Source organism: Chiloscyllium punctatum, chromosome 2 (genome assembly GCF_047496795.1).
Source record: "Chiloscyllium punctatum isolate Juve2018m chromosome 2, sChiPun1.3, whole genome shotgun sequence".
NCBI classification, from domain to species: Eukaryota; Metazoa; Chordata; class Chondrichthyes; order Orectolobiformes; family Hemiscylliidae; genus Chiloscyllium; species Chiloscyllium punctatum.
The window spans coordinates 13746761-13763677 of record NC_092740.1 but is presented as its reverse complement, the minus strand read 5'-3'; the positions used below and the strand labels follow the sequence as shown (position 1 = coordinate 13763677).

Sequence of the window (16917 nt, the reverse complement as noted above, 5' to 3'; positions counted from 1 at the left end):
ATGGAATGCGCTGCCTGTGGGAGTGGCAGAGTCAGAATCATTGGTGACCTTTTGAGCGGCAATTGGATAGATACAGGGATAGGTGCTTAAGCTAGGACAAATGTTCGGCACAACATAGTGGGCCAAAGGGCCTGTTCTGTGCTGTGTTGTTCTATGTTCTATGAAACTCCTGGCAAATATCGACTGAATTGCCGCCTCCTCTGCCATAACGTCTATGTTGCTCTATCATTGCTTAGACCATAGTAGGGGTGTTAGTGAGATTGCCTGAATTGAATGTTTTAGGGAGAGTGTCAAGGGATACAGTTTCTTTTGCAAAGCACTTTAAATGTGAGGTAAACATAAGATTTTATTTTTACACATACTTATCTTGCTACCTTTTTTTTTGTACTCAACTGTGACCTGTTTCTTGCAAATTGGTGATCGCATTCTTGCTATGCTTCATTTACAACGCAAAATGATACTATTTGTTTATTTTTGTGTGATCTTGTTACTTGTTCAGTTTTGGTATTTTAAACTCCTTGTTCTGTCCTATCCATAATCAATTTTCATTGAGCTACTTCAGCTCATAATTTATATTCACTGAAACTTCTTTGCTATTTGATATGTTGATCTCCACTTTCAACTCCATTTTCCTGCCTGCACCCTTTTTTCTTTATTCCTTTGTCTGAGTTAGCAAAAACCTATGCCTCTCACTTAAATATATTGGGGGGGGAATCGTTCGGGATACTGAAATCTAAAGACTTGCCTTTCTTTGACTGAAGAAATTCTCTCCTCATCTTTAGTCCTGATTGACCCATTACCCTGATTGTCCCTGTATTGCAAATACTCCTGCTTTCTTGTGTCTATCTATATTCACTGGAGTGTGAGAGATTACTTCACTGAAACATAAGAGGCTGAAGGATATTGGCAGGGTTCTTTTAATTTAAAAAAAACTTTTGGAAGTAATTTGCTGGACTGGTACTTATTACCCATCAGTCTGTTGTCAGAATGAAATAAAAAAAAACCCAGTTAAGAACTGGCCTGCGCTACTGTTTGTTTTCTGGAATAGCAGTATTAGATTTGCCAACTTCCAATCTTCTGCGGTTGTTTTCTTGTTTAGGGAGCTTTGGAAAATCATGACCAGCATCTTTTATCAATTTATCAATGACTTAGATGAGGGAGTCGAAAGGTGGGTCAGTAAATTTGCAGATGATACGAAGATAGGTGGAGTTGTGGACAGTGAGGAGGGCATTTGTCGTTTGCAAAGGGACTTAGATATGATGCAGAGCTGGTACATGGATGGGTGCTTAATCTAGGTTAGAAGTTCGGCACAACATCATGGGCCGAAGGGCCTGTTCTGTGCTGTATTGTTCTATGTTCTATCTTCTGCTTCTATGTTACTGTTTCTGTAGACATCAGGCCTTCTGATCAATGCTGTGGGTGTTGTTACATCACAGTGAGAATGTGTGTAGGGAAAGAGTTCACTTTTGAGTTTTATGAAACAAAAAGATTCAGCTAGCATGACTCCGATCCGATAAGGATTTGCAGTGAACAAGGAGGTGCTGGAGGCAAGGGAAGTGGGCTGACGAGGTGAAAAAACATTCATTATGGAAAGCCTTTTAACAAGATGAAGCATTCAGTATGTAAAGTCAGTTAACCAGGTGAAAAGTGTTCATTATATGAAGCTAGTTAACAAGGTTAAGGACATTTATTGTGTAATTGCAGATGCCTTAATTTTTAATATTGACTCTTGCTGATTGTAATGGTCACCCAATCAATATGTATGTTGCCTTATCTGGATGCTCCTCCTGGCAAATGACTATAAATCATTAAGAAACTTGTTTGAGGAGACAGAACTCAAGTCTCTGTGCACATGGACGATCGTCCTCTCACTCCAGGGCCTGGAATAAAGATGGAGGTGAAACTCTACTGTGTCTGAGTATTTTGCTTTGATTGAGGCAGGAACGGGATGACAACAGGAACTAGTGATTCACAAATGTGTTGCACTATCTTCTCGAGGTGATACACATATGTGAAAGGATGTGAACAAAAGCTCTTTTATCAGATTTAGTTCCTTGAGTTTTCTGAAACTCTTCTGTGAACTATGTTGATTATCTTCACTGGTTTCCCTCAATTTTTTTTGGTGTATAAGTTGTCTCCTAACATGGTTGTTAAATATCATTAATATGGATAGAAGAGTAGGTCAGAGACTAGGAATGCTATGGTAAGTGACTCTCATGTCTGTCCACCATCTACAAAACAGTCATCAGAAGTGTAATGGAATACTCTTCATTTGGATGCACAGCACTCAGCTTGGCAGATAGAGAATAAAGCAATCCACTTGAGACTAATCCAAACAATTTCAGTAAACCATTTGGGTCTTTGCAATTTACTTGATGGGCTCCAAATCCACAAATATTCCCACCACCGTCAGTCAGTAGCATCAATGTATATTATCCACAAAATCCATTGCAGAAATTCACCTAAGGTTCCCGAGACAGTAGCTTCCAAACCCATGACCGTACCATCCAGATGAACAAGATAGCAGGCAGGTGGAAACACAAGTTGCTCTCCAAGGCACCTTTTCTCCTGACTTGGAAATATATGCCATCCCTTTAGTGTTTGCTTGGTCAAAATCCCAGAATGCCAAATCTCTGAACTCAGCTATGCTAAATAGACTGCAGCAGTTCAAGAAGGCAGCTCACCACCAACTTCTTGGTAATTGCAGATTGGTGATAAATGTCAGTGATGCTGATGTCCCCAACCAGAGAGGGAAAGAAAAAGACTAATCCAAAAAATAAATTCAGTAAACCAGTGGGCTTTTGCTGTAGTTAGCTTTGAGATCCTATATCTTGTTTTCTTGGTACCTGTCTCAATCTGGTGGGATTGGTGGTTGGAATGAAAACACTTTTTTTTTTCTTTTGATTCTAACCTTTATAGACAAAAGAACAGACAGTTCTAAACTTTAGTTTCTGGTTGAGCTGCAGAGTTTCTGTCTGGAGTTAGCAACCTCTGCTTAAATGAATCTGTTGTAGACCTTTCACGAGAATAGCATTCAGCGACTGTTATCTCCTTTTATAACTTTTGATGCTTTGAGTATATTTCTGTTTGTCCTCATCTGCTTTTCTGCCTTTTTAACGTGAAGTGAAATATTGAAACAGCAATAAATACTTCTTTAAACTCTGCATACACATTGATGTAGTTATAACAGAATGATAAAAACAAGTCCTTCTGAATTATGCAAACCCAGCAGTTAGTGGTTTGAGGAGGGAAATTGTCTTGGCAATGTTTATAGCTGCCTGCAAAGCATCCTATTCGGATGTTATAAAGAAACTCATTAAAGAATGCTTTGAGGAAAATTAAATGGTGTTACAACTAAAATGACTCTTTTAAAAATTGTATTTGGAACATTTTTAGCAGAACAGTTCAAATGTTTGTCTTCTATTTAGATGACTGCAGTTTTCCTGTACCTATAGTCCTACTTTAGATAAAACTAACAATACTACTTAGGCTTTCATTTGCCTTCCCAGTGAGAGAGAGTGTTCAGTACATTTCATGTTGTTCTTGTTAAGAGGTAGGTTACAGTCTGAATTTTAATGTGATTTATAGTAAGCTGAATTTAGTGCACTCATCACTGAATTAAAAGTCAGCGATGGAATAGAGCAAGAGACAATAAGAGAAGTGTAGTTTTTTCACCAAAGACATTTACAAATTCTAATTTGATTCTCCATCTATGGTTTCATGAGCTTGTGTGACTTTGTTTTACATCTACCTTGTCCAGTAAGCCACTTTTCTTGCTCAAATAGAGATGGTGAACCTTAGTAAATGTGTTGACAATGAAGGCAGTCTTTGGGCCTCACTGCCTCCTTGTCTACACAATTGCTTTGAGCTGTGGTCTATACAGAGCTTGTCAAGAACCAGGAAAACTTGCTTGCTATTTCTGCTTTCTTTCTTGCTACCTTTTTTTAATGTAGTCCAAAATGTTGAGTTTGATAATAGTGTTCCACAGAGATTCAGTGGGGTAAGGATATGCTAGGTGTTGCTTGTTTGAAGAAAAGGCTTACAGGTGACCTGATTTTCAAGTTAAGTAAAACTTGAGAGAGTAACCAAAAGTTCTTTCGCTTGAGGAAGAAGTAAACCAAAGTTCATTATTTTTTACGTAGAGGCTAACAACTTGAATTTGGATGTGATGTTTTTATCTTGTGTCTTTAGTGGTGAGAATGTAAATAACGTTGGTGTGTTAACTTAGACTACGTGCTCATACAAAGTATACGATTATGATAGTTGGGTAGAAAATATAATTGAGAACCAAGCTACATATGTAATGGTCAGTGGGCTTTCTGGGGGAAAATAGAGGGAGGGGTATTCCAGATTTTTCTATAGACACACAACTAGTTTAAAAGGAAGTGAAAATGTGTTGCTGGAAAAGCGCAGCAGATCAGGCAGCAGCCAAGGAACAGGAGAATCGCCGTTTCGGGCATGGGCCCTTCTTCAGGAAACTCCTGCCCGAAACGTCGATTCTCCTCCTTGGATGCTGCTTGACCTGCTGTGCTTTTCCAGCAACACATTTTCAGCTCTGATCTCCAGCATCTGCAGTCCTCACTTCCTCCTAGTTTAAAAGGAGGACTAGTTCTGAGTAGGGAGCAAATAGGGGGTTTACACAATGTGGCTGAGGTGTTTAAGGGGTGGCCTCATTCACAAGAAAGGTATGAGGTCATGACGAAAGAGAATAATCCAAGTCATTAGGTTTAAAATTGACAAAGTAAAGGTATTGAGTAAGCTATTTATATTGAATTGTAGCTGATCATTGCCTGGCATTTGTGTGGCATGAGTGTTATTTGCCATATTTCAATCCAAGCCAGGATATTGTCTAGGTCTTGCTGCATTGGAATGTGGCCAGCTTCAGTATCTGAATGAGCAATGTGTAGAACCAATAATCAGCGAACATCCCCACTTCTGACCTATGTCCCTTCAACCAGTCTGACACTCTCTGCTGAGGGACTCCTACTAAGACTATCATAAGTAAAACGCTTTGGATACCACCGGGGGACGACCTGCTGGGGACAGCCCCAACAGTCAGGTCTCTAGCATGGTTCTGGATTAGTGGTGCTGGAAGAGCACAGCAGTTCAAGTAGCTTCGAAATCGACGTTTCGGGCAAAAGCCCTTCATCAGGAATAAAGGCAGTGAGCCTGAAGCGTGGAGAGATAAGCTAGAGGAGGGTGGGGGTGGGGAGAAAGTAGCATAGAATACAATGGGTGAGTGGGGGAGGGGATGAAGGTGATAGGTCAGGGAGGAGAGGGTGGAGTGGATAGGTGGAAAAGGAGATAGGCAGGTAGGACAAGTCCGTACAAGTCATGGGGACAGTGCTGAGCTGGAAGTTTAGAACTAGGGTGAGGTGGGGGAAGGGGAAATGAGGAAACTTGTGAAGTCCACATTGATGCCCTGGGGTTGAAGTGTTCCGAGGCGGAAGATGAGGTGTTCTTCCTCCAGGCGTCTGGTGGTGAGGGAGCCTTTAAAGGTTTAAGCCTTTAACATTGCATTACATCTCCAGAGAGAGAATGAGTAGTACAGTTTAATCATTTAGCATTACAATAGGACATTCAGTGGGGTTAGAGGAACAGACAGGAGATTCTGTGATTGTGTATGAGACTTCCACACAGAATGTTGCCTCCCAGGTAATACGGTCTGGGATGTCTTGGATTTAGTTTTCACGATTCATAAGGGGGAAGGGTGAGCAGCCAGAAGTTGTGGTACACATTGGTACCAATGAAAAGGGATGAGGACCTGAAAACTGAACATAGGGAGTTAGGTTGGAAGCTACAGGGGAGGGCGAGCAGAGTAGTAATGTCAGGATTGCTACTCCTGCCACAGGCTAGGAACTAAGTATAGCTAAACACATGGCTACAGATTTAGTGTAGGAGTGAGGGCTTCAGATATATGGATCATTGGGATACCTTCTGGTGAAAGTGGGATCTATCTGAGTACGGGTTGCACCTAAACTGGAGGAGTACCAATATCCTAAGCGGGAGGTTTGCTAGAGCTCTTTGGTAAGGTTTAACTTAGTTTGGCGGGTGATGGGAACTGGAGCTACGGATCATAAGATGGGGTAGACGGTGAACAGAAAGGTATTGCGTGCAGGAAGTCTGAGGAGCAATAGACAATTGATAGGGCAAATTTGCAGCCAGTGCAGCTGGGTTGAAGTGTCCATTTAAAACGCAAGTGTCAGGAGAAAGGATGACGAGCTTAGTGTGGATCAGTACTTGGAGCTATGATGTTGTGGCCGTTACGGAGACTTGAATATCACTGGCAGGAGTGGTTGTTGCATGTTCCAGGGTTTAGATGTTTCAAAAGGATTAAGGAGGTAGGTAAAAGAGGTGGGGGATAGTATCATCATGGATAGTATCACAGCTGCAGAAAGGGAGGTCATTGAGGAGGTCATTTTGGAAAGGTGCAGAAGTAACAGGATTGTTGACATTGGGTGACTTCAACTTCCTAATATTAATTGGGACCTCCCATAATTCAAATATTTTGGATGGAGCAGTTTTTGTCAGGTGTCAAGGAAGGATTCCTGACTTAATATGTAGATAGGCCAACTAGAGGGGAGGCCATTTTGGATTTGGTGTTTGGCAACGAACCAGGCCACGTGTCAGACCTGTGGGTAAGCATTTGGTGATAGTGTTATGTAGGTGTGTACTGTACCTTTTGAGAGTTGAAAAGCTAGGAAGGACTGATCAAGCACAGAGTCCTGAACAAAGTAAAAATGTAACACTTTTTGAAACATAGCTCCAGATTAGTTGTCTTGAAATAAAAACAAATTCAAATTTTGCTAATCAATTTAAATTATGCCCTAAGATATCAAAATCCAATCAAGTTTGACTTTAATATTTTGATATTAAAACCAATGAAATTATCTGATCTTGTGGTATAAAGCTGGACATTTTGAATAGTTTAAAAAAACTGCCAAGGGCATCCACAAATATAGCTAGCTGAAGAGCTCTCTGAAAGGTGCCTGTCTATAAGAGGTTTGCGCAGCAGAACCTCAACCGATCTGGAGAAAATCTGCAGAGGAAAATCTATAATTATAGTGATCACCACTCCCTGATCTTTACTATCCTCATGGAGGGATAGGAGTAAATGGTGTGGGAAATTGGGGGAGGGGAATTACAATGCTATTAGGTAGGAACTGTGGAGCATAAATTGGGAACAGATTCTCAGGAAAATGCATGACTGAAATGTGGATCTTGTTTAGGGAGCACTTGCTGTGAGTGAGGCAAGGAAGAGATGGTGGGGTGAAGGAACCTTGGATGATGAGATGTGGAACATTTCTTCAAGAGGAAGAAAGAAGATTGTTTCCACAACCTTGAGCAAAGGTCAAATAGACCTAGCCAGGAAGGAACTCCAGAATGGACTTAGAACTCGAAAAGGGCATGAAAAAGCTTTGGTGGGTAGGATTAAGGAAAACCCTGAGACATTCTATACTTATGTAGGCACAGAAGGGTGGTGAGAGTGAGGGTATGGCTAATCCTAGACAGTGGAAGGAACTTGTCCCAGGAGGTAGGGGAATTATTTAATGAATACTTTGCTTTAGTATCCACTAGTGAGAGGGAACTTGTCGCTTGTGAGGATAGCATGAAACTGGCTGATGTGCTTGAACAGGTTGATGTTGAGAAGGAAGATGTACTGGAAACTTTGGAAAGCATAAGGATAGATAAATCCCCTGGACCAGATGGGATATACCCAAGGTTACTACAGGAATCTGGGGAACAGATTGCCGTGCCTTTAAGAATGTGTATAGGGTATGAGCAGATAGGGAAAGAGTTCAGTTTTATGAAACAAAAAAGTTCAGCTAGCATGACTCTGATCAGATTTGCGGTGAACAATGAGGTGCTGGAGGCAAGGCTAGTGGGTTCATTAGGTGAAAGAGCATTCATTATGTAAAGCCTTTTAACAAGATGAAGAAGCATTCAGTATGTAAAGTCAGTTAACAATGTGAAAAGTGTTCATTATGTGAAGCCACTTTACAAGGTTAAGGACATTAATTGTGTAATAGCAGATGCCTTCATCTTTACTATTGACAGGAGCACAGCAGTTCAAGCAGCATCCAACGAGCAGCGAAATTGACGTTTTGGGCAAAAGCCCTTCATCAGGAATAAAATTCCTGATGAAGGGCTTTTGCCCAAAACGTTGATTTTGCTGCTCGTTGGATGCTGCCTGAACTGCTGTGCTCTTCCAGCACCACTAATCCAGTATTTGGTTTTCAGCATCTGCAGTCATTGTTTTTACCTTTACTATTGACACTCTGATTGTAATGGGCACCCAATCAATATGTATGTTGCCTCATCTGGATGCTCCACCCTGCAAATGACTACATTAACTAAGAAACTGTTCGAGAGAAGACTGAGAACTCCAGTCTCTGTGCACATAGGCGATTGTTCTTTCTCCCTCTCCAGGGCCCAGAATAAAGATGAAGGAGGTGAAACTACTGTGCCTGAGCATTTTGCTTCGACTGAGGCAGGAATGGGACGATATGATGTTTGCGTCCTCCCTGTCCACTGGAGTAGTACCAGATGATTGGAGGGTGGCAAATATTCTTAACATGTTCAAGAAAGGAATAGGGATATACCCTGGGAATTGCAGACCAATCAGTCTTGCATCTGTGGTGGGCAAATTATTGGTGAGGACTCTGAGAGACAGGGTTTATGATTATTTGGAAACATGGAGTTTGATTAGAGATGGTCATCATGCCTTTTCAGGGGTGGGTCATGCCTCTCGAGCCTTATTGAATTCTTTGAGGATGTGACAAAATGCATTGAAGATAGAGCCGTGAATGTGGTGTATTTGGATTTTAGCAATGCATTTGAACCTACCATGAGGAACATTATCAATCAGAAAGTAAGGAGGCATAGAATACATGGACATTTGGCTGTCTGGATACAGAATTGGCTTGCCCGTAGACAGAGGGTGGTAGTCGATGGAAAGTATTCAGCTTGGAGCTCGGTGACCCGTCTTGTTCTGCAGGTATCTGTTTTGGGACCTGTGCTCTGTGAGGTTTGTAATATATAAGGGTGGGTTAGTAAGTGTATTGATAACATGAAGGTTGGTGGCGTGTGGAGAGATATGGAGTGATGACATGAATGGTACTTTCTAGGAACAGTCCAACTATTTTCTACAAAATCTAAAAAGGTGTTCTGATTACACTCAATTGCCATGTTTAGTAGGTTAATGTTATTTCTGGTGCAAAGGCTAGGAACTTCGGCTATAGTCGACTACCCACATGTGCAAAATCTAAAGTTAAACATTTAAATATAATTTGGTGATTGGGCTACAATTATAGAGTCATAGAGATGTACAGCACGGAAACCAACCCTTCGATCCAACTCATCCATGCCGACCAGATATCCCAACCCAATCTAGTCCCACCTGCCAGCACCCGGTCCGTATCCCTCCAAACCCTTCCTATTCATATACCCATCCAGATGCCAATAAATGTTGCAATTGTACCAGTCTTCACCACTACTTCTGTCAGCTCATTCCATACACGTACCACCCTCTAGTTATAAAGTTGCCTCTTAGGTCTCTCTTATATCTTTCCCCTCTCTCTCCTTAAACCTCTGCCCTCTAGTTCTGGACTCCTGCACCCCAGGGAAAAGACTTTGTCTATTTATCCTATCCATGCACCACATGATTTTGTAAACCTCTATAAGGTCACCCCTCAGCTCCTGATGCTCCAGGGGAAACAGCCTCAGCCTATTCAGCCTCTCCCTGTAGTTCAAATCCCCCAACCCTGGCAAAGTCCTTGTGAATCTTTTCTGAACCCTTTCAAGTTTCACAAATTCTTTCCAATAGGAAAGAGACCAGAATTGCACACAATATTCCAACAGTGGCCTAACCAATGTCCTGTATAGCCACAACATGACCTCCCAACTCCTGTACTCAATACTCTGACCAATAAAGGAAAACATACCGAACGCCAACTTAATTATCCTATCTACCTGCGACTCCACATTCAAGGAGCTATGAACCTGCACTCCAAGGTCTCTTTATTCAGCAACACTCCAAAGGACCTTAGCAGGACTTATACACTTAATGGTAAGATTTGCTTTGGCAAAGTGCAGCACCTCTCCTTTCTCTGCCACTTCTCAGCCCATTGGCCCATCTGTTCAAGATCTTGTAATCTGAGGTAACCCCTTCACTGTCCACTACACCTCCAATTTTGGTGTCATCTGCAAACTTCCTAACCATACCTCTTATGCTTGCATCCAAATCATTTATGAAAATGACAAAAAGAAGTGGACCCAGCACCGATCCTTGTGGCACTCCACTGGTCACAGGCATCCAATCTGAAAAACAACCCTCCACCACCACCCTCTGTCTTCTACCTTTTGAGTATGTTAAAGGCTAATTTATCAAATTTTAAGAGAATCAATTGAACTTATTATGTTAGCTAGAAGCAAGTGTTTCATATGTAAATACCGGAACTCGAGACACGAAAGAAAACTGGTTCAAGCCTTGGAACAAAATTAGGAATTTGTGGAGGAGCTCACCAGGTCTGGCAGCATCTGTGGAAAGAAAGCAGAGTTAACAATTTGAGTCCAGTGATTCCTCTTCAGTGCTGTTAGCAGGTAGGGAAAAAAACACTTATTCTGGAGGCAGGGGAATAGAGGTGAGCAGATAAATGGTGGAGCCCAGAGAGCTCTCTGGGTAAACAATGAGATTGAAGATTGGTGGGAAGCCATTAAAAACCAGTGAAGGGCAATTTAAAAAAGTGATGGAGGTAGAAGATGAAATACAAGTAAACTAGCTAGTAATATAAAAGATTGCAAGAGTTTTTTTAGATATCCGAAAAGTAAGACTAAGGCAAGAGTGAACAGTGGGCTGATGAAAAATGAAGTGATCTATTTGGATTTCTAGAAGGCCTTTTGGCAAGTTGTTGGACAGGGGTTGTGAAATAAGATAACCCATGGCGTTAGGATAAGGTACTGAGTTGAATAAAGGATGGCTGACTGGCAGAAGGCAGAGACTGGGATAAAGGGGTTTTTTCAGGATGGCAGCCAGTGACTAGTGGAGTTCTGCAGAGGTCTGTTGGGAGCACAACTGTTCATGTTATAGGTTAATGATCTGAACAAGGGAACCAAAGGCATGGTTGCTATTTGCAGATGACAAAGCTGGAGGGGCAGTGTTGAGGAAACCAGGAGACAGCAAAAGGACTTGGACAGGCTAGGAGAGTGGGCAAAGAAGTGACAGATGGGATGCAATTTGGAAAAATGTGAGATTATGCACTTTGGTAGGAAGAATATAGACAGAGTATTTTCAAAATATAGGCTTTGGAAATCTGAAGCACAAAGGGATTTGGGAGTCTTAGTTCAGGACCGGAGAGTTTGAGCTTAAGTGAGAGCTTGAAGAGGCTGGGGCTGTTTTCCCTGGAGTGTTGGAGGCCAAGGGCTGACCTTTATAGAGGTTTATAAAATCATAAGGTGTATGGATAAGATAAATAGACAAGATATTTTCTCTGGGGTGGGGGGAGTCCAGAACTAAAGGGCATAGGTTTAGGGTGGGAGGGGAAAGATATAAAAGGAATCTAAGGGGCAACCTTTTCAAGCAGAGAGTGGTGTATGTGTATGGAATGAGCTACCAGAGGAAGTAGAGGAGGCTGGTACAATTACAACATTCAAAAGGCATCTGGATGGGTTTATGAATAGGAAGGGCCAAGTGCTGACAAATGGATCTAGATTAATTTAGAATATCTGGTCAGCATGGATGATTTGAACCGAACGGTCTATTTGTGTTGGTCATCTCTCTGACCCTGTGACACTCTTGCGTTAACGTGCAGATTGATTTGGCAGTTAGGAACATAATGCAATGTTAGCATTTATTTCAAGAAGCCTAGAAGCCAAGCAGAGATATATTGCTGAGGGTGTGTAATGCTCTGATCAGACCGCATTTTGGAATATTGAGCAGTTTTGGAGGGGGTCCAGAGAAGGTTTACAAAAAATTGTAGGGTGGCTGAAGGGCTTGTCCTGAGGAGCAGTTGAGGACGCTAGGTCTGTATCCTATGGAGTTTAGAAGGATGAGGGAGGGAATTTGATTGAATCTTACAGAATATAGAGAGGACTGAGTGGATGTGGAGAAAATGTTTCCACTGATTGGAGAGACTACCATCCAGGGGCACAGCCTCAGAGTGGGGGCATAGCCTTTTTAGAACTGAGATGAGGGGGAATTTCTTCAGCCAAGGGTGATATCTGTGGAGCTCCTTGCTGCAGAGACCTGTGGAGGCCAAGTCATTGAGTGGGTGTATTTCAGATGGAAATAAGTTAGTGAGGAGATCAAGCTTTACAGGCAAAAGGCAAGGGAATGGGATTGAGAAACATCAGGCATGATCTAATAGTGGAGCTGGCTCAATGGTCTGAATGGCCTAATTTTGCTCCTGTCTTATCATCTAAAGGCAACAGCCAGGGTATTTTGTGGTTTGCAGGCTGTATTGGTTTCTGAATTGAGTGAGGGGTGAAGTTCTTGAATATTTTAAAGACCAGTGAATAGATTGTAGTTAGGGAATCGATGGAAATGTGGAATTTGAAACACAAACAGATCATCAATTATCTTATTGAATGGTAGAGCAGACTCTAAGATTAGAATTGCTTGCTTCTGTTTTTATTTTGAATGTTTTTATGTTCATAAATGGATTATTTTCTTGTGTAGTAGAAATTGCATGAAATTTGACATTATTATGCTTATTTCAAACTGAAAGCTTTATTAACACATCTCTCAACTCCCATAGTACCAAACACCTGCTACATAACCTATTTTATTCCCTCAATAGTTAATTTCCTTGAATGATGCAAAAGCAAAGAAGAACAGTTTGACCAGAGAACTGATTCCTGTAAATGTCCAAATAGAACATCTAGTTAATAAGCAACTTCCTGACTTGATTGTGGAGAATGCGCAACTGTTGAACATGCCTGTGGTGAAGGGAAATTTTGATCTGCAGATGGCTCGTCAAGACTACTACACCTCCAAGCAGGACCAGGTTGCAAAACAGTTACTCATACAGAAAACTCGATTTGAATTACTTCATCTAGCATATGAAATAGAATTGTGTAAACACAGAGATGTTCATCGACAACTTGAAAACCTGACTGCCGAGCTTGTACAATACAAGGGAGATTTCTTGAAACGTTTAGACATGCTGTCTGATAAATCGCTCCAACCAAGCAGTAAACAACGAAGCATAATTGATTCGAGTGATACCTCTACTATCAGGTAAAAATAAGTTTGCAAAATGTACAATTGACAGTCTGTTAATGTATTCAGTGTTCTGTTTAGTGGCTAACCCAGCTGCCATTTTAGATTTGGATTTGTCATGTGTACTCAACTACATGAACAGTTAAAAAACTGTACAAAGTTGCCATTATCTAGTGCCATCTTTGCATACAGAAGACAGAATTAAAAACAGAAGCAAAAATAAAAGAAATGTCCAGATTGCTACCCCGCATTCTTTGCTAAATTCCTACCGTAGCAAGTTATGAAATTTGAATTTAGTAAATTTAATATGGAAGTCAGCAGGCTGGAATAACTGATCTTGAGGTTTACTGATTTCAATTCAAGTAAAGGTTTAACTAGATCACTAATGTCCTTTTAAAGACAAGACCGTGCAACTCCTGCAACCTCAGTCCTGCAGTATACTTGATTTAATGCCCCAGGGCAACCAGGGCTGTATATTAGATATAGCCCTGCTGGTCTTCAAAGTAGAGTAGGCCTTTTGAATGTCCAAACCTGCTCCCCACTGAATATATTTGATCTGATTGTCTCAACTAAATTTTCTGATCGTAGAGAAAGGAGTAGGCCATTCGGCCCCTCGCGTGTTCTGCTGTTCAATGAGATAGTGGGTGATGTGTCTGTCATAGAGTCGTAGAGATGTACAACACGGAAACAAACCCTTTGGTCCAAGGCATCCGTGCCAACCAGATATCCTAACCTAATTTAGTCCCATTTGCCATCACTTGGTCCATATCCCTCTCAACTCTACTAATTCATATGCCTATCCAGGTGCTTTTTTTTAAATGCTGTGATTGTCCCAGCTTCCACCACTTCCTCTGCAGCTCATTCCATATATGCACACCCTCTGAAAAACTTGCCCCATAAGTCTCTTATGTTTCTCCTCTCACCCTAAACCTATGCCCTTTAGTTCTGGACTCCCTACCCCAGGAAAAAGACCTTGTCCATTTATCCACTCATGCCCCTCGTGATTTTATAAACCTCTGTAAGGTCACCCCTCGGCCTCCGACACTCCAGGGAAAACAGCCCTAGCCTATTCAACTGCTCCCTGTAGCTCCAATCCTCCAACCCTGACAACATCCTTCTAAATCTTTTCTGAACCCTTTCAGGTTTCACAATCTCCTTCTGATAGGAAGGAGACCAGAATTGTAAGCAGTATTCCAAAGAGGCCTAACCAATGTCCTGTACAGCCTCAACGTGACCTCCCAACTCTCATACTCTGCTCTGACCAATAAGGAAAAGCATACCAAACATCTCCTTCACTATCCTATCTACTTGCAGCTCTCTCCACTTTCAAGGAACTATGAACCTGCACTCCAAGGTCTTTGTTTCCTTAACTTTTTGTTTAGCAAAGAAATACTATTAATTGATCCAACAACAACAACTGTTCTTGTGGAAGTGTGTTCCAAACATCTACCACCCTTTGTGTGTAGAAGTGTACCCTAGCATTGCTCCCAAATGGCCTGTCCCCAATTCTTGGATGATCCCTTATTTTAAAATTTCCAACGACTGGAAATAGTTTATCTACGTTATTTTGAGGACACTCCTTAACCTTCTAAGCCTCATTTGTATAATCTCTCGTCATAACTTAACCCTGATACCCTGAGGTATCAGAAGTAACTTAGGTTGTACTCTGTCCCTCCCAAGACAAATTTTTAATTCATAAATTGTGGTGCCTAGATCTGCTCACAGTCTGCCCACCATGGCCCACCTCCCCACCTCCCAAACTTGCTTGTCCACCAAAAGTCTCAGTCCAGTGAGAATAACTTCAGTGATCCAGCTTCCACTTTTTTGGAGTAGAGAATTCAATGGACGTAACCCTGAGAAAAATACCTCTACATCTATGTTTTTATTTTTTAAAAAGTTCTTGTTCTTGAACTCTCCCTAGTTCTAGTGGCCACTTGAGGAATTATCTCTCTCTTTTTCAGTATTCACTTTGTTGAGTTCCTTCAGAATCTTGTGCATTTCAATTAAATCTTCTTTTTATCCTTAACTCTAGTGAGTATAGGGTCAACCTGCTCAACCTTTTCTGTATATTATAAGCCTTTTGTCTCCGGAATAAGTCAAGTGAACCTTCTGTGAGCTGCTGCTAATGGAATTAGATCAGTTTTTCAAACCAGACAAAATCTGAATACAGTCCTCCTGCTTTGATTCTCTCACATATTCTAAGCTGCAGCCAAACGTAATACTTAATATTAGGTACTCATTTGTTCCTTTCCTCTCCAAAGATACCTCTGTTCCATTTGTCTTCCTAATCACTCGCTGAACCTGCATGCCAACATGTTTTGTGATTCATCTACCAGGACACTGCAATCTCGCTACTGCACAGTTCTGCAATATTCATGCAACATTCATGCAGTTTACTACTTTTGTCCTCTTGCCAAAGTGGTCAAGTTTATATTCTCCCATACTACACACCACCTGCCAAATTTTATCTATACCTTTAATCTATCCATATCATTTTGCAGATTCTTTACCTTGCTTAATTTTCTACCTATCTTGCTATTGTTCATTCTGTCCCTCCATCCAAGATTATGAATAGTTGTGGTATTCCACTAGTTATAGTTGCCAACTGAAAAATACCCTATATAATGAGCTTTCTGTTAGCTAACCAATTCTTAAAAACACACTGAATATTGAGTCTGTTAGGACCTCCCACTTCCAAACCTTCCTATGTTCTGTGTGACAACTGTCTGGAAGAATCTTGACAAACATGGGAGAACAAATCTTGTAGCACTTTACAAAATAGATTTTTCAAAGGTTCTCAGTTTGTTTAAACACTAGTAAAATGATGAAAGTTGCTGTACAATCTGAGTCGTCATTCTCTTTTTCAGAGTGACTTTCCTCCTCTACTCGGTTTTGACTTGCATTTAACCGTGGGTCCTCCCCAATCAGCCCTGTACTAGCAATCTGTTATCCTGCTGTCAGAATGGTATGAACAAGGAACCAGCCTTCATATTCTCTGTTAGTTGTTGGAAACAGTTATCAAGGACAAAATAAACTTGCTTTAATTTGGACAAACAGAATGAATTGAGGAGAGGCAGGAAGGGTCCGTTCAAGTTGTACAGCAACGAAACAGACCCTTCTGTCCAACCAGTCCATGCCAACCATAATCCCAAGCTAAACTTGTCTCACCTGCCTATACTTGGCCCGTATTCCCTCCCCCCAACATTATCCCACTCCCAAGCCTCCAGTTTAGCACCGCCCTCTTGACCCGTCCATCGTCTTTCCCATCTATCTGCTCCACCCTCCTCTCTGACCTATCACCTTCTCCTCCACCTTCATCTATCTCTGTACCCCCCCTCCCCCCTTTCTGGTGAAGGACTTTTGCCCGAAATGTCGATTCTCCTGCTCCTCGGATGCTGTCTGACCAGCTGTGCTTTTCCATCCCACACTCTTGACATTGGCCCTTATCCCTTGCATTTCTTATTCATGTACTTATCCAAATGTCTTTTAAACATTGTTAACTGTACCCTGGATACGCACACCTGTTTCTTTAAAAGGAAAAATTGCCCCTTTGTCCTTTTTTAAATCTTTCTCCTCTCGCCTTTAAAAAATATGCCGTCTAGTCTTGCAATCCCTTATCCTAGAGAAGATATGCCTGCGGTTCACCTTCTCAAGATCCTCATGACTGTGTAAATCTCTGTAAGGTCACCCTCAATCTT

The 16917-nt window shown here is 41.4% G+C and overlaps 1 protein-coding gene across 2 annotated transcripts in view; it reads left to right on the top strand.

Moving 5' to 3' along the window:
- haus3 (HAUS augmin-like complex, subunit 3) overlaps nucleotides 1-16917 on the top strand; it is a 39694-nt gene that overhangs the window by 8673 nt on the left and 14104 nt on the right. For both annotated transcript variants that reach the window (XM_072593727.1, XM_072593736.1), the window contains exon 3: nucleotides 12798-13237. In XM_072593727.1, the coding sequence (XP_072449828.1) occupies nucleotides 12798-13237 (440 nt within the window). The remainder of the gene's footprint in view (nucleotides 1-12797; nucleotides 13238-16917) is intronic.